This window comes from Cryptomeria japonica, chromosome 9 (genome assembly GCF_030272615.1).
Source record: "Cryptomeria japonica chromosome 9, Sugi_1.0, whole genome shotgun sequence".
NCBI classification, from domain to species: Eukaryota; Viridiplantae; Streptophyta; class Pinopsida; order Cupressales; family Cupressaceae; genus Cryptomeria; species Cryptomeria japonica.
The window spans coordinates 85,305,443-85,323,604 of NC_081413.1; the positions used below are offsets into that span (position 1 = coordinate 85,305,443).

Here is an 18,162-nt window from a genome sequence, read left to right on the forward strand (position 1 = left end):
ATCTAAGGATCCACTTTTTCCTATTTTGTGGATGGTGTGGACTTTATTACTTGATGTTATGCCTTGTGCGCATTTGTTGTTGTTTGTTCAAGGATTCTCTCTTACAAGAGGTGTAAGTCCTTGACTACAACCTCTTTTGCACTTGGTAAAATACATCTATGATGAATTCACTCTCCCAATTGGGTTAAAAAGAGCGTCATCCTTCATTAAGAATCACTTTCACCTCACAAAAGAAGGAAGTATTGCATTCTCATTCTCTTCTTTGTCTTATTCTAGAAGATGTTATATTTGTCTAAGACAATTCCTCTCGGGGATAGGTGTCTTTTGAACAAAGATCTCTTCTCCTCTAAGGATCTCCTTTACACGTACTACAAGATATCCCTTTTCAACTATCTTATCCTTACTTAAAGAGTGCAAAACTCTCTTACTTGGATCTATGACATTGTTGCATTTTTGGGGTATCTTCTTTTGTGATGAAGGTAGGTATCCTTGTTCTACTTTTCTTATGACATAAACATTACACTTTTTGAGCAATGGGTCATTCTCGGAACCAGAGCACAGACTCTTAGAGCGAGATGTCTCCATTTTTCTTTTATGCAAGCTGATTATTCTCGGAACCAGAGCACAAACTCTTAGAGCGAGATGTCACGCTTTTATACTATACATATACAGGTTGTAGCATACTCGGGCATAGACTCCTATGAGGTGCTTCTAACCTCCCTTACACACACATGCACGAGGTTGAGTGGAACTAGCGGCATAAGTCTAGACTTTCTCACTCTCCTCCCTTACATGGATCACCTAGACAGACTCTAGGGGCTAGTTTTCCATGTCCTTTTCCCATGGATCACCTAGACAAGATCTAGGGGCGAGAAGTCCATGTTTTCTCTCTTACTATTCTTCTCATGGATCACCAATGTGTGTATTCATGCTTTTTTCCTTTCTTTTCTTCTCTTTGCATTTTGTTTCCATTTACATCCTTCATCTTGTGTTAGAGAACTCTCAAATCCTCACACTCTTTGTTGTGTTGGAATTGAGATTTAGTCCTCTTTCTTACCAAATGATTCTCCATTAGTTTTTGATCTCATATCAAATCTTCTTGTGAGCATTTGTCATCAATATTCTTTAACAATTCGAAGTGGTAAACATGATACCCTGTTTCAACTCACTAAAATTAGCAAGCCGAAACAAGGGGGGGCATATAGCTACCCTCGAAGTTTCATCACCTTCCTTAGTAAGCATTAGGTGATTTTGTGATCTAACATGTGTTTTGTAGGGTGCGGTTCCTAACTGTGTACTGCAGATACCGCTGGGGGCTTCGTTCGACAGACTTATGGATATATCCTTTTTCAAATAATGTTTACTTTTCTGTACTTTAGCTTGCATATGCACGTAGTGTTCATATGACCGCTAAAGTGGGGGCTAAATGTAGCGTCGTAAATTGTACGCACTTGCTAGGGTGGTACAATTTCGCACCTAGTTTAGCACCCGCCTTGGCGCATTTTGCATTTTGCATTGCATTTCCCCTTTAGCACTTAATTAATCAAATTAATTAGGTCTAAGGTTCTATTTTATCATCTCCCATTAAAGTGTGCCCCTTTCATTTTATTCTTCCAATACATCATTTAATCAAAAACCCTAATTAGGTCCTATTTCGAACTTGGGGGCTTGATTTCGGGGGTCAAAACATCTCGAAATCACCTGTAACTTCGGGATTCTCTCTAAAATCATCATATCCGACGGCCCTGAAAATTTGGTGAAAAGTTGTCGGGACCATGGCGCCCGGAGAGGACCATGGCGCCCGGAGAGCACATGGCCCCGGACATTTTTCCCGAAATTTTAGGAGCGCGATCCAATCATAAAATAAAGCTTAACCCCAAGAAATTGGCGGGAGATTCAATCTCTAGGTCGGCCAAAAGTTGAAATTAAGACCTAGGGTTTCATAAATAAGAACTCTCTTTCTTCATTTGAAAGGATCCGAATTTTGGTTTTCAGGACCTCATATGCAGCGAAGGAGCAGATCTTTGAAGACTTCAACAACATTCAACATCCATCCATCAAGCATTCATCAATTTCATTCATCCATTTAGGGCTTGGAAGACATTGAAGAACAATAGGAGATTACCGACTGAAGATTGGCTTGTACTCCTCCCTTGAGGGTTGGGTATGATTTCATGTTGTTTTCATGTCTTTGCATAAGCTTCAATATATCCTTTATTCATGCTTTAGATCACTTTGCATCTTGATTTAGAGCATTTACATTATCATTTACAAGCAATTAGGGTTTACTTTCTAGGTTGCTCTAGTTTGCTTTCTTGCATTTTAGGACCTTGCACACACACTAGGCCTGCACACACAATACATTTTACAATACAACTTGGCTATTCGTGGAGGTGGAAATCACCGAAGCCGGGGTTTGACTAAGGCAAAACCTTGTATAGCCGCCCAAACACCTTTTCAGATATAAGTGTAGGTTTCGGGACTCGGACGACGCCGCAAGTTGCAGATCCGGGAGAAACAGACTGAGACCGCCCTTCCCACCAAATTTCAGAGAAAAAGACCAGGACAGGGGCGTGGGGCGCCCTGGTCCTGCCAGGACAGGGGCGCTGGGCGCCCTGGTCCCTGGGACAGGGGCGCTGGGCGCCCTGGTCCCTGGGACAGGGGCGCTGGGCGCCCTGGTCCCTGGGACAGGGGCGCTGGGCGCCCTAGTCCTCCTGACAGACAGCATTTTCAGCATTTTGACAGCTTTTCCAGAGTGCAAAACAGCAGTTTCCGGAGCAGTTTCAGGGGCAGAATCAGGACAGTGGCGCCCACGCCTCCGTCCCGAACATTTTCAGTCAGATTTTAACTCCGGGTACACATTTGCATTCTTGCTTTGTCCTTGTGTTTACAGCTTTCCATTGTTTAAGTTCAATTCTGCAATCTTGTTATTAGTTCGTACTTGCACTTTGGGGTTAGGGATTGAACTTGCATCATTTCATCTTTCAATTGCAACAAAGGAATAGAAATCCTAATAGGTAGCCCGTGGCTCTCTCTTCCACAAGAAGAAGTAGCCAATTGTGTGATACCTCTAGGCTCTTTCGTATTCCGTAATGTGTGTCAAAAGGTAGGATTAGGGCATGTTAACCTAGTCCCGCTTTTTCCCCCACACAATTTCAAGCTCCCGTCTTGTTCCATCTCTAGGGCAATACATTACCCTTAAAAAGGTTTGACCATATCTGATACAAATTTATGGAGGTTTGACCATATCTGATACAAATTCATTTCCTCCATATACCGCAGATAGCCACCACACAAAATACATTTAATGAAGTTCAAAACATACCATTATTTTGATAGGTAGCAATGACAGATTTGAATGTTCATTGATTTAAGACATGGAATTTTCATTTACAAACTTGAGCTGAAATTTAGTTCTAATGCTTTGGAAAAAGATTGCAATAGGGATATTGAAATAGTCAACTTAAGTAATAGGTAAATTTTTACAAATCATTTAAAACTTGATTAGCTTAGTATCCTTATACAGACCAAATTCAACTCAAACGAACTACAAAACAGCTTTCCGTACGAATACTGTTCTATATATAGGCATGAATTTTTTTCTCTTGATTACTAACTCTAGCTATCAATTTCTGCTTCACAAAGAATCTGACTTTCCCCATTCTTGTGAAATTGCAAATAATATTCCAAAAGCTATAAGCTTCTAAAGAATGAATGCCACTCAATGGCAACATTATGCATAAAGGAAAACATAGAATATAAATATAACCTGAAATTTCATATCCATAAACTCTAATACAATACAAAAAATTATACAATCTTCACTATACCTGGTCAGGTGCTCGCTTGAACTGTGCAGTTGGAAGGAGTCCATCTTTAAGCTTAATCTCATCATCATAACCAAAATTTCGCAAAACTGTCCAAGTAGTTTCCAATCGTCCTTTCTCAATAAAAAGAGCATGGAGAAAAAGAAATCCTGTCAGTGTCAAGCCATTTTCATTGACACCTGGTGGAAGTCTCTCTGAGACAACCCTCTTCACACCAACAATTTCAGAGGGTTGTAAAGGAGCATTAAAGCATTTAACCTGCTCAATAAATAAGACAAGAAGCTATCATAAGCCTCCATTCTAATGGCATGTTCTCAGATGCTATATAACAACAAATAGTTTGTATAAGCAAAGTAAGATTTAACAACACACAACTGAAGATTCACATGTCCAATGAACAAGATGAATAAAATTATAATAACAGTGCACAAAAATGTTCTTTAAAATTCATGCATTCCTAAAGAGCCAACCAAAAGCATCTGATATTTTAAAAATATTCTGAAACCATGCCATACTTGAAATTCATTAAGCTCAGCATCACTTAGAGCACCATCTTTGTCATGATCACACATGATGAATACTCTCTTTAATGCCCTAACACAACGAGGCTTCAGCGATTGATTTTCTTGGTCAAATAATGGTGCTGTTGGATGAAGAACTGTCTTTTGAGCATAGTAAAAAACTTCTGCAACCTGTAAAATATAGTTGTTTAGATATAAGCATCCCAACTGCAAAACAAGCTGCATAAAGTGAGGAAGGGCAGATTTTATGGCTTAAAAGGGTCAGAAGAGTTACACCAGATTTAACAGGGAAAAATCTGCCATGCTTGAAAAGTTTCAGATAACATATATATCAAATAAGAAAAATACAATTATACCACCTCAAATTAAAAAAGCCTCAAAGAAAGGGTAGTGTTGATACAGAAATTACAATTTTAATTACAATTACTGGGCTCAAATAACTGGCTATTATGAATAGTTGCATTTTTAGTCCTCTCAATATTTAACGAATAAAATTATTGACAACGACAACAAATTATAAATCCTAAAGAAATTAGAAATCTTGCATTCAATCACCCAGAACTTACAATAACAAGCTCATTCATAATTTCCACATATACACACACTCCTCACAATTCATTTTTACAGTACTAACTTTTTTTTAAATTAATATTTTCTTTTTGAACCATGTACCAAGGGTAAAACTACATGCAACACATCAACATGCACTCAGATGTAACTTGACCTCAAGAGAAATGGATAGTCTACAAAAAAATAAAATATCATAATAGAAACTTAAAGTCTAAAAGTGAAATTGCAGTTACAAATTTATGTAATGTTGTAACAATTAAAAAATAATGTTTGCAAAAATATAAACATAACCATCCCAAGTCAAATCGATGCTTTGAAATTCATTTGTTTAAATTTATGAGTAGATCTCAACCTGAATCTGCTTCAGTGCTGAACATTCTATACATGTCTCAATCTCTCGGAATTCTTGCATAAGTGGTGACATTACTTGCTCCAAACTTTGAGGCTGATCCTCACGAAGATCTAATTTACAGCCAACTACAATAACCGGGGCCTTAACCTGTATGTAACCAAGTACAGTAGAAATATCCATTTGTTGGAACCTATTAAACATTTCAATAGGCATGAAACCATAAAGAAAAACTAAATGACATTAAATGCAAGAGTTGTACTTCCAAGCGACGAAGTTCGGGAAGCCAAAAGGTGGATAATCTATCCAATGTGCTAGGCTGGTCACAAGCATATGTTAGCACAATTGCATCTGCCCTCTTGCACTCTTCTCCCATTTTGGTCTGATCCTCAGGCCTGGAAATGTAAAAATAGTTTGTGTCAAACTATGGAAGGTCAAAAAAGTTTGAATAATATGCTGCCAATATAGCCTAGGAGTTTAACTTTTAAGTTGAAAAATAAAAATTGATTAAAAAAATTTGTATATAAAATCGCAAAGAATATTATCTACGCATTCACTATTTATGCATAATATGAGTATCACATGCAAGCAAAAGCGAGCAAAGAAGAAATCCAAACTTTGATGATGTGTCGATTATTGTTAGTGGAATACGATCAGGGTAGTAATCCTGAGGGATTCTTGTTGGTTGCACAACAGAAGGAACATTAACTGGAAATGTATCAGTTGCTACAGTGACAATTAGACTGGACTTCCCAGTGCCACTGTCTCCTATCACAGCAACACGAACATTTGTTGGCCATCCTGCAGTCTTCCTTCCGCCTGTGCTGTCCATCTTAATGTGATGTCTGATAAAGAGAACTTGTTCCTGTTACCTTCAGCCAATAACGAGAAGATTAATTTCGACACAAGGCAAGGCAAAAACAGAAGCGGAATTCAATGCATTTAGAGGGTAATAGGACACAATAAATCTTAAAACCACTACCAATAATGAAAATAGTAGCTATTTATTAGCCTATTAGGCTTACAATTAAAATTAACCGGCTATGCATTTTCTATTCAAAGAAACACACCCCACCTGACACAACCAAAATTAGATAGAAAATTTAACTCTACATATTAAAAATTTAGTATCAAGTTATCAACAAAGATTCTATATATTGCACACAGTCCTAAAGCTTTTGTTTAATCACTAGCTATCATCATTTATAAACCAGCAAATCCATTCCAAATTCTATTGAAACAGTTAAAGAAACCCTCAGAATGTAGGCAGACAAAATTTACTCAAAGTATGAGCAAGGGAGAGAGAGTCACGCATGACAAAGGTATAACTATCTCTGTATACAGTATAGTCTCAACCCAATGTCCAAATTGTATAAAAAGCTTCTGTTATATCACTTACTATTACTAAGTGATCAAGTTCTTTATCAAATTCTATCCATAAAGTAAATGAAACACTTGGAATCAGGCAGAAACATTTTGTTAAAAGAACATGTTAGATGAGATAAAACCGCAGACCACACAAACATGTGGCTACTCAAGCAGATAAGTCGATTTCATGATGTCATTTATTGTACAGCTAATACAACAACAACAAAAATGATAACTATCTTAGGCTACTGTTATCAGATAGAATTAATTCATTTATTTTATAAGAGTAAATGTAATTTTTTAAGCAATGGCCTAGCCAGAAATCCAGGTTTAAATGTTATTGAAGTCTTCCATTCGAAGATTGAACCTAAATTTTTCTCTTCTCTCAAGCAATCTGAGTTCAAATGACAAAGGAAGATTCGAAATACCTACAACATACTTGCAGTTTATCATAAGGTTTAAAACTCAACAATTTATCAAATCAATCCCAACCGACCCCTCTCTATCCCATGTTCTCCTTACTTTGACTCTCCCTCCATTGCACACGCTAAATCAACCTCCGAAGGATTGCAAATAGCATTCAATTATTACTAGATAAAACCCAAGAACTCTTGAAGAATTTCAATTCATCAGTCATTTTGTCATTCTTCTAACCAGCAGACATTTGTTACGATGCATAAAATGAAACGATATCGCATTTGCAATCCCACTATTGCATACAAAAGCCATTATTTATCCAAATTCAGGTCCACCAAAAATTATTACCTTCTCTGATGACCAAAATTAGCGCCATATGAAAATAAGGCTGCCACAACATTCTAATTCTGGCTAAAAGTTAGCAGTACTTTAAAAGCACCAAACAGTTATAACTAGCATAGAAACCAACAGCTTTTGAAGAATCAAAAGCAATCTGGGTTATATCTAATACGGGGAGGAAACTGACAGCCATAAATGGATACGCAGTGAGGCAAAATTGAGCAACAGTTTCACTACGTATGAGTAAATGGTTCGAATGTGTAAATTCAATTATTTATTAAACTCCTGTCTCTGTTCATTGTCATGCAGCCAATATTCATTGGTTAGTGTTTATTGCAAGTCTTCTTTAATCTGGAAAAGTCCTTTGCTTCCCCTGTTTGAATGGCACTTGCAGGGATTGAGAAATGACTGCAAGCCACCACTAATCAAGTCAATCCAAATGGCAAATAAATCAACTTCACCGATTATTAGATAGAATCCATATGTTCAACCAACACACATTTGTTACTTGGCAATGTTCGCATAAGATGAAAGAAATATATCAGTTGCAATGCCACTATAGCATACAAAAATGATTCATTATCCAAAATCAAATATGCAAACAATTACTTCCTCTGATGGCTAAAAACAGTGCCAGCATAAAAACTGGTTGACACAAAATTCTAACTCTGGCTAGAAAGTAGCTGGTAACAAAAAGGCACCTATCGCTAGCTATAACTAGCATGAAGCCATCAACCTTCAAGAGCACTTTGGGTTATCTGGTAAGAGGAGAAAACTAACTGGTGTACATTGAGATGTGGGCAGAAAAAAAAAAGTTACCAGATAAATGATCAGAATGCATAATATTGTGTTTGTTCTCAAATTCTGTATTTATTGCTTGTCATCTGTTATTTGGGAAAATCATATGTTTCCCCTGTTTAAATGGCGTCTACCAGAATTGAAGAATTTGACAAGGGTGAATTGATACCAGGAGGGGGTAGCTACATCCTATCAAACTAGATCAGCCAAATGAATTATCTTCCCAGAATTTCATAACCTTGACAAAATCTCATTGGCTGGTTTGCCAACAGGCAGGAGCTTTGGTGAAAATATCCTGGTTTATAATACTAATGTGCCCATATGCGTAAGAGCCTATTGGTTGCCAGATTAAATGCTCTTTAAAATACACCAGTGTTTGCATCTTTTAAATTGCTCGGTAGTCTTGCCGGTTACACAAGTTTATAAACTACCTTAATTAAAATCCTTTCATGCATCACTTTGAGATGGCTCTGATCCCCACTCTATCAAGGAAAGGTCTGTATGGAGGCAAAAAAACTAGAAAAAGACATCAGTGCAGCTAAATGAACGCAATCATGACTGATATTAGGCAGTTCGTTTTACAATTACCTGGACCATCATAATAGTGCATGACAAGATCTATCGCTGGACCACTGGCCAACAGCCAGCTGCAAATACATGCCCATTCCATCACAAACAGAAAAATGGTGACCTCACTCATATATCATAAAGCTTTATCTCGACATATACAAACAAATAACAAAAAAATGATCTAATTTACAAAATAAAAGTGAAAAATAAAACCCTCGCTCACTTGCAAACAAAACAACTGGAAACAATTAGCAACCAAAAAGAAGCACTACAGAGGGTTTTTACAAAACCCTACCACAAAGCCACTCGAACCCTTACAAAACTAAATGTAAACAAAGCATTTTGAACTCAATCCGCATCAACTTTATTCATAACATTCATCAGATGCCAACACAGACGACATGAAAAGCCTTTCCAAAGATCAGCATTTAAACCCTCATAATAGTAAAGCCCTAGACCATAAAAATCGGAAAAACAATACCATAATATATCGGTATGAGGTGTAAAGCAGTACGTCTAAAAATAAAATAAAAAGAAATACAACTAATTACCCGACGAAATATTTGGCCACTGGATCGTCCCAGTAAATCTTGCGCCCTTGTGTTTCTGTCGATTCGTAATTGTTGTGGCAATGGGAGTGGTAATCAACCGATTTAGCCAGCTCGATTAGTACCTGTTCATTTTCCTATTTGATTAAATCCAATTTAATTAAACTATCCACATTCTTCTATTTTATTAAGTAAATTACTCAATTTATTTAAATAAAATTCACTATACCCATTTAATGAATAAATCATTTTATTCAATTAAATTCCCCTTATCCACTTTTAATTAAATTCAAATTTAATTAAATAGTTATCCTAAATTGAATAAATCTAATTTATTTAATTTCCCCAAATTGCAACCAAATTGAATTAAATCATTTATTTCAATTAAATCCTATTATCCCCCCCCCATCCACTTGCAAAATCCCAAAACCCTTTCTAATCCCTTCTAGAATCTTCTAATCGCTTCTAATTAACCTAACCCTTCCTTTAAACTTTGTCACATCCCTAAACAAAGGAAAGTCACTTCTCAAAACCTCAAAGCCTTTGATAACCATTAAAGGCTTTCAACCTTCAACCACTAAATGTCTCAAAGTCTTTGATAACCTTTGAAAGCTTCCAACCTTCAACCACTTAATCCACAAAGTCTCCAATAACCATTAATGGTTAACCCAAACCCTCCTACATGGTTAAAACATTTGTTTTGACTCAACCTCTACCCAACCCAAGGGTCTCATCAGGCCTTTAATGCTTTGACCATGATTATCTCTTAATCATTTGCACAAAGGTTTATCCTTGGATTAACTCCTAATCCAGTGGGTAATCCTAACTTAGACTTGACCCTTAGCCTCTAGATAACCATGAAGTCTTCTCAGGCATTCAATGTCTCCAACCCCTTCTTTCAACCCAACCCTATGATGACACTTGTCATCATTCCATTGGTGCAAATCGTGCACATGGATCCCCAACTTTCAAACTCAACCTTGATCAAACCATTCAATCTTGACCATCCATTGCCCTATTTTTGCTATAAATAGAGCTCTCATCCCTCCATTTTCATATAGATCATCCTCCAAATTTGAAGCATTACACTTATGCTCAAATTCTTTCAAGCTTTCATATCATTTTTTTTATGCTCATCATTTAGCTTCTCTTTTAAAAGGAATTAGAGTAAATATGCATGTTTAGAGTACTTTCTTTATCATTTTAGCTCAATCATAAACTAAATATAGTATGCTAGGATAGTATTCATACTAACCTTGTCATCTTATCATCTAGTTTATTGCATTTCTAGAATCATACATAGCTTAAAATACATCTCATACTAAAATCTATCAAAGCATCCCTCGTTCTTGCATTTGCCATCCCTAAACCATTTTGCTCAGTGACCTGAGAGCAAAACATTGGTTTGAGGGACATTGTGAGATAGAGAACCATGGGACCCTCCTTGGGAAGCTGAGTAATACTACGTTACTCCATAGCTTGCACCAAGAAGTCCTCTGTGTGTGTGGACTAGTTATTTTACAATATTTTCACATATTTAGCTTTATCAGCCCACTTTTCCCGCATACAGTACCTAAACACTTTAAGGAAATTGTCGCCAAGGAAAGCTCCATTTAACGTCATGTGCGTGCTTCTGAGCAACTAAAGTGCTCCCATGCATGCCAAGTTTTGTGGCTTTCACATATGAGCTTTTCAAAAGAATTTCTGCGCTTTCTTTCGATTGTTTTTGTTTGGTGTTACATTAGGTTTGATTAGTTTTCTTTTGTTTTTCTTTTGTTTTCTTTTTTCCCCTTCTTTTGATATTGAACTTGAGTTCATGATTTTAGGTTAGTTTGTAAGAGCAACAATAAAACTAGCGGTTGGACCTCAAAAAGGTCCAATTTGTACTGCCGATAGCAATTTCTCAGATGAAGATGAAGAACATCATGCCTGAAAATGCAGTTACATAATATCGAACTCCTATGCAAGTCAAGGGCATTGAATAAAGGGCATTGAATATTCACTTTCCCGTGGGAGTTTGCAGGCACAATGGAAGCTTACTGCCAAGATATTGTACAGCATGCAATTAAGACATAATAAATCCAAAACGTTTATTGGTTATGTGCCCTGGTTGATTCCTTAATCTATCAGTTTGGAAACAAAAACTAAGTGATTGAAAAAAGGGACACTACAACCACATTAATGAGCCTTATTGTGCCAACTACATTGTTGGTTGTGATTTTAATTGGATGTACAAATTTCTAGGGATCACTTATGATATTGTTGTTATTGTCATTGTTAATAGAGCTAGAAAGTGTGGCTGTATTTGAAATTTGATCATTGTTCTTATTTGTGTTGCTCTTCTTAGGATTGTTTGTTTATGACATTGGGATTTAGTTCTTTCTTATCATATTTCTCTTGCCATTTTCTTTTCAATCTTGATCAGTTTAAAGGGTTGATACCATGCATTCGCAAGAGAGTAAAAAAGAGCTTCCTATAATCTTAATTTGTTCCACCCCTATGAAACTTTCATATGTTATGTTTGTCTAGTCGTCTTGTTGTCCTTTTTGATTCTTAGCAAGATCTTTAAATGAGGCTCTTCAAGACATTGATCTTTTTGGAAGAAAGGAAGCAACTCCAAAATTTGGCTAAGTTGTGAAGACAAACTATGGGTGCTTGTATGGGAACATCAACACCTTGGTGTTAGATATGTTGGCAATGTTTAGATGTGCACATAAGAGAAGACATGCACCTCATTGCAGAGCAAGAATGTTAGAAAATTTGAAGCTAGTGTTCCCACATGCACCAATAGAAAGAAGCTCGCTTTAGTCAAATTGTCCTTCAACACTTAGGCGTACACCATGGGATCAAGATACACTTGGGCAAAGGATCTAATATTTTTCAATATTTAGTTGTGTCTAGGAGATCAAGTATGCATTGTTGTAAAGGAGGAGACATTTTTGAAAATCTATTTTGGTTGTTGATCACATATATATAGAAGAAGATATTATGTCAATAATAATTAAACCACATTTCTGTAATGAATACTTAAGTTTATGTTTTGAAATACTGAGGACTTCTGGGGTGTATCATCAACATGTTAATATCATTAATATAACTCTCCTTATATGAAGTCTGATATAACTGTGGGTATACTTCCATTCTTCATGGTTGGTGCGAATTGTTCGATTTTGAAATTGTGAAGTCTTATAACTTGTAAGACAATTTCGTCGCTGGAGTAAAAAATCTGATCAGCACATGACAGTGGTTAGAAGCACACAAATGATGTTTCTACTAAAAATATAGTCATGACACCTACCTTCCTAACAACCCAAGACAAGCTAAAGTTAGATACCATTCTCACTATTCAAAATAAATACAAATATAGGAAACCCCAAATAGTTGATTGTACATCTTCAATAATCAATATTAGTCTTGCACTTCACAAAATCAGCCAGCCTATAGGTGACCCTTACGAGAACCCAAAAATGATAGTTTATGTGGATCTCATCATCCAAACCACCTTTATTAGGCCCATTCAGCGTAATCAATCTCTAAAACATGCAACTCAAACCTCTCAATATACCAATTTCTTCTTAAACGTCAACAATATGCCTTTAGACCATGACTTATTGGATCAAGAGGATCTCATGCTGCTTATGGAGCTAGTTTCAAAGAGAAATTATTAATCAAAAGAGCCATGGTGGACAAAGGATCAGCCCTTAACATCATTATCACTAAACTTTAAGAATAGGATTGGTCAAAGCTCTCTCAAGACCTTGGCATACCAAAATTGGTGTCAACGGTACAACTGCTCTCCTTTTACATTATGCTCTCTATCATATTAGGACCTAAGATTCTGGCAGCTAAATTTCACACTTCAGATAGAATGTTTTCTTACAATATGCTTCAAGATTAGCCTTGGATACATTAGATGCAAGTCATACCCTCAACCCTCTTTCAATAAAAAAAAAATTATGCAATGAAAAAATATCCATTTAGTCAAAATCAACAAAACCCATATCATTACCATGAAGAAACAGGTTAATAACCATCGAGACCAACTCTCAAACTGTCCAACCAAGTATAGGAAGTGCATTACATTGAAGTCATTTAGGTCAAAAACTCACATTAAAATTACATCTTCCAAACATGCCAAAATAGTTTAGATTATGAAAGACAAGGAATAGTAGCCTGTATCTAATAAGCCCGGTTATCAACAAAAACATGAGAAACTCACTAGGCATCATCAAGTTCATGGCGCTAATGAACAGACTAAGCCAGCCTTCTTAGGCAAACAAACTTATTAACTGTGTACATCCATCTGCAAACATGTTGATACCATCTTATCAAGTTATCAATAGCCTCCACAATACAACTTATGTAGAAGACTAGTTAAAACTTAAAAGAGATGCGGCTACCTTTCTAGGAAAAGCATGGTATGCCTGGAAATAATTTATACAGATAAATATCTAATCTTGATATGATTGATCTTAATTTCATGTCATGTCTCCAGTATTGTTCTGCATAGCACACACTTGTGCCTCCCTCTAAGTCTTGCGATATCAATTTGATGTTGCAAATTGCCCATGCCCTTCTTACCATGACATACAATTTTTCAGAAGTAAAGCTTACATTCATATTTTCATTCTATAAGCAGAGCTATGCAACTAATTGACGCTATGTCCTCAAAATTTGTTAAATTTATCGGCTTGTTGACAAATTCCATCAAAACGACCATGCCTTGCAGATTCCACTTCTGGAATTTTTTCATTTTAATATACACGTGTTTCTGTTTATCAAGCGTGCATGATATGCGAATTACTTTCAATTTATGCCTTGAAGGCATGGGAATCATCAGTATCTATTTTAAGTAAGTAATCATTAGCCTAGGCAAAGAAGAATGTATTAAATACTAAAGCGAGCAAACAAAATGTCATTGACAATGAGAATTTCAAGTTTGAATTCATATGAACAAGTAAATATAAAAAAAATGTGTTCAATTATTACGATCGAAATAGTGATGTTAACATCGCCTTTGCAGGTACCAATCTACTCGTGCAGGCATATCTTTGAAAGTCTCAGTGTAGCCTTTGCTAAAATACTTAATGATGACAAATACAGAAAAGCATGGCTCTTGAAACTCAAACACATGTATATTATACCATCATAAAAAGTAAAGCTACGAAGGCCATTTTCTACTCTACTGGGTAGTCAAAATTAACTCTTATATGCAAAATAGAGGAATAAACATAGTTTCTTAAGTGCTCACCTAGCCTGTCAAGCGAGACACCAATTTGGAGTGTGAGACATTCGCATATGATCTAGGCTGTAAATTTCTACCAAAACGCACCACTACAGGAGCACACAGGAGTAAATGATCTTCGGTTCTGTGTCAAACAATTTTAGTGCGTGCATAAGATCACTCAAACCGAAACAACAGCAAAAGTAAAAATAAATCTAAAATGGATATGTACAAAACCCTTGCGGAAATAAATCAAAACAAGTTACAGCTAAGGAAAGCTATATTTAAAGCCAGACACGGAACCAAATAAGGCCAAGGTGAATTAAAAAATCGTTACAGCGCACCCAATAATTGCACAAAACCTATTTTACTTATACTGGCATCTTAAGCATGGGCGTAAAACTATTTCTTTCGTTTGGAACAGATATTCAATTAAATGTTTGTATCAATTTAGGTTAACATAATTAAAATCTTGCAGTTCACCCTTGCAGTAAAAGGTTAAAAATAAAAAGCAGGGGATCTTTTGATTACAGGCAATCTTTTGAATTAAATTTGTGCATGCACTTCAAAGCCAGCCCGAGCAAATCAAACTACCTTTCACTACAACAAACAATATTTTAGCAGCACATCTCAACATTCCAAAAAATACACCACACTATTTTCCGCTCGACAAAACAAAACAGAGTACCTGAAAAAGAAAATAAAAAGTAAATCGATTCCTAACCTCTCTTGTTGAAAGCGAATTGCGCAAACGAAAACAGCAATGCAGTGATTCGAGCAAAATTGATCCCGTGCACTCCTACGCACCTCTGATCACCGGCTAGGGGTGGAAATACAAACCCTAACATCAAGCACAGGTGGAATGGAAAGGCCCTCACACTATTACACGGTAAACCCTAGCCACGCGTTAGACGAGCCGAAATCTAATCATTTTAATAACAATATTATGACAAAAGAAAAACGTAAGTGGTGTAACAAAGTATAGTATATAACAATAGTATTTAATTGTTCAAATTTTAAAGTTTAAAGCTTGAAATTAAAATTAAAGTTTAAAGTGAAAGTCTCAAACTTCAAAATATCGTTATGCCTCATCAAAGATATCAATATCAAAAGGATTATGTGTCACTCTCAAGTTGAAGTTGTGATTCATACAATGAAATTTTAACTAATCTTAGCTAAATCTCTCCCTCATCAATATGTTTTTCATGGGGGAAGGGCGGAGAGAGAGAGAGAGAGTCAATTTTTCACAAATAAATGGACAACAATAAAATAATAAATCTACTCATGTCAATAGTATAATGATAACAATATTATGACAATAGAATAACACGAGTATAACAAAGTAAAGTATATAACAATAGTATTCAATTGTTCAAATTTTAAAGTTTAAAGCTTAGAAATTAAAACTAAAGTTTAAAGTTAAAGTCTCAAACTTCAAAATATCGTTATGCCTCATCTAAGATATCAATATCAAAAGGATTATGTGCCACTCTCAAGTTGAATTTGTGGTTCATACAATGAAATTTTAACTAATCTTAGTTCCATCTCTCCCTCATCAATTTGTTTATCATTTTTAAGATCAATGCCTCAATGTGTTGGAGTCTACTGATCGGGTGATCCCACAATAGTGGGTTACACTTTCACACACGAAGAAAAGTTGGTGTTGGCCAAAAAAGTTTCAAAAAACACCTTCGTACAAACATACATGTTCAAACAAAGGGTATTTCACCCCTTCATACGGACCCATATGGCTTCGAACAAATGAGGGGGTTCAATTGAACCTTCAATCGAACCCCCACATGGTACTGCTTTTTTTAATATAAAAAAAGGGTTCCTTAATGAATCCATTGTTTTATGAAATTGTATAAAAATTGAAATGATAGTTAAACTATTATTTTCATTCACACGATGCCAAGTCAAAGGGGGTTAGAACAAACCTAAAAGGTGATTTTGGAGAGAGGAAGCTCATGCAAACTCTTCATCACCCACCACGTCAGCTAGATGTATGCCAAGTACACAAAATTCTTCCTTTTTTAGAGTAAATTGTATGCATGTTTCAAATTTCTTCTTTTCTTGTAGTAAATTGCATGTTTGTTCTTTGTTTTTTCTTTGAAGTTTTTTTCAATTTCAAATCTCTTTCATATAGGAAAATATTGTATTTTTAAATTCATTGAACATTTATTTAATGAGGATGAGATCCTAGGTTACATATGACATAGAAACCCTAGGTATATTCACTTAGAACCCTAAGTTGGATCGTTTAGAATGTTGAAACCTAGAATGTGAAACCAAATTGACTGTATGTAACTTGTGCAGTGCACTTGAAACTATAATATACTCAAAACTCCACACCCCAACTTGAAACTATAAATTGCATTGCCTTGATGAGTTTAGGATTGGAATTCATAGATTTAGGATTAAAGTTTCATAACAACCTATTACATGTACTAGAGACCTATTTTTTTATTTTTAGGTGCTTGTTCGTCATTTTTTTTCATGTTTAATTAAACTTAAGTGCCCTCTATCTATCTATCTATCTCTCTGTCTTTCTTTGTGCCATCTCTCTATCATAAACTTAATTTAAAGCTCTCTCTCTAGATCTATAAGATACATCTCTCTCTATCTCCCCTTAAGTCTTTTTGAAGATTCTCTCTCTCTCTCTCTCTCTCTCTCTCTCTCTCTCTCTCTCTCTCTCTCTCTCTCTCTCTCTCTCTCTCTCTCTCTCTCTCTCTCTCTCTCTCGGTCCTTTCCCTTTCTCTCTCAACTTAAAGTCTTTTCAAAGTTCTCTCTAGATCATAAACATCTTTCTAAAGTTTATTCTCTCTCTCTAGAATCTATATAAGATCCTTCTATCTATCTCCCTTTAAGTTTTTTTAAAGATCTCTCTATATAGGTTTCTTTAGGTCCTCTCTCATTCTCTCTCAACTTAAAAGTCTTTTTAAAACTCTCTCTATATCATAAACTTCTTTTTAAATCTCTCTCTCTAGTTCTATAAGATCCCTCTCTAGTTCTATAAGATCCCTCTCTCTCTATCTCCCCTTAAGTCTTTTTAAAGATCTATCTCTATCTTTATTTAGGTCGTTCTCTCTTTCTCTCTCTTGAGTTAAAGTCTTTTTAAAGCTCTCTTTAGGTCATAAACTTCTTTCAAATAAAGCTTTTCTCTCTCTCTCTCTCTCTCTCTCTCTCTCTCTCTCTCTCTCTCTCTCTCTCTCTCTCGCAACACCAAGTGGTGTAGGTTACCTTTTTGTATACACTAATATAGAGATTGTTAAATTGAAGGTTAGTCTAGCTAACCAAGATATATCTCGGGGGGTCTATAAGAATACTTGTGAGACTATTTTAAAGATCTTAGTGCGCCTTAGATATGAGTTGAGTTAGACGTGTGCCTATACAATTGAGGCTATAGACTCTATTCTTGCCTAGATGAGGGGAGATGTCACTTGAAATGTTTAATTTGTCTCTGTTCAGAGCAATGTGAGTAAGGAAACCATCAAAAGAGAATGTTTTCCTTACTATGAGGGTAAAGCTAAGGTGAATGGGTATCATGTCACAAGATGTGTGTATCCAGACATGGCAACTCTGATTTACCCTTGTTTTCTAGTAGTGCATGGTCGTTATTCTAATAATGACC

The 18,162-nt window shown here is 35.9% G+C and overlaps 1 protein-coding gene across 5 annotated transcripts in view; it reads right to left on the reverse strand.

Annotated features, from left to right (window-relative positions):
• The window catches only part of LOC131030212 (mitochondrial Rho GTPase 1), an 80,401-nt gene extending 64,923 nt beyond the window's left edge, over positions 1 to 15,478 (reverse strand). Inside the window, exons 1-8 of one of the 5 annotated variants that reach the window (XM_057960931.2) lie at positions 15,256 to 15,478; positions 14,559 to 14,676; positions 9,311 to 9,432; positions 5,885 to 6,139; positions 5,530 to 5,662; positions 5,271 to 5,417; positions 4,343 to 4,519; positions 3,831 to 4,085 (exon numbers count right to left, since the gene is read on the reverse strand). In XM_057960931.2, the coding sequence (XP_057816914.1) occupies positions 3,831 to 4,085; positions 4,343 to 4,519; positions 5,271 to 5,417; positions 5,530 to 5,662; positions 5,885 to 6,099 (927 nt within the window). In that variant the 5' untranslated portion in view covers positions 6,100 to 6,139; positions 9,311 to 9,432; positions 14,559 to 14,676; positions 15,256 to 15,478. Of the gene's footprint in view, positions 1 to 3,830; positions 4,086 to 4,342; positions 4,520 to 5,270; positions 5,418 to 5,529; positions 5,663 to 5,853; positions 6,140 to 9,310; positions 9,433 to 14,558; positions 14,677 to 15,255 lie in introns of those variants that run through there. The other 4 variants (XM_057960930.2, XM_057960929.2, XM_057960932.2 and 1 more) reach the window with 4 other exon arrangements.
• Between the last annotated feature and the right edge of the window lie 2,684 nt (positions 15,479 to 18,162).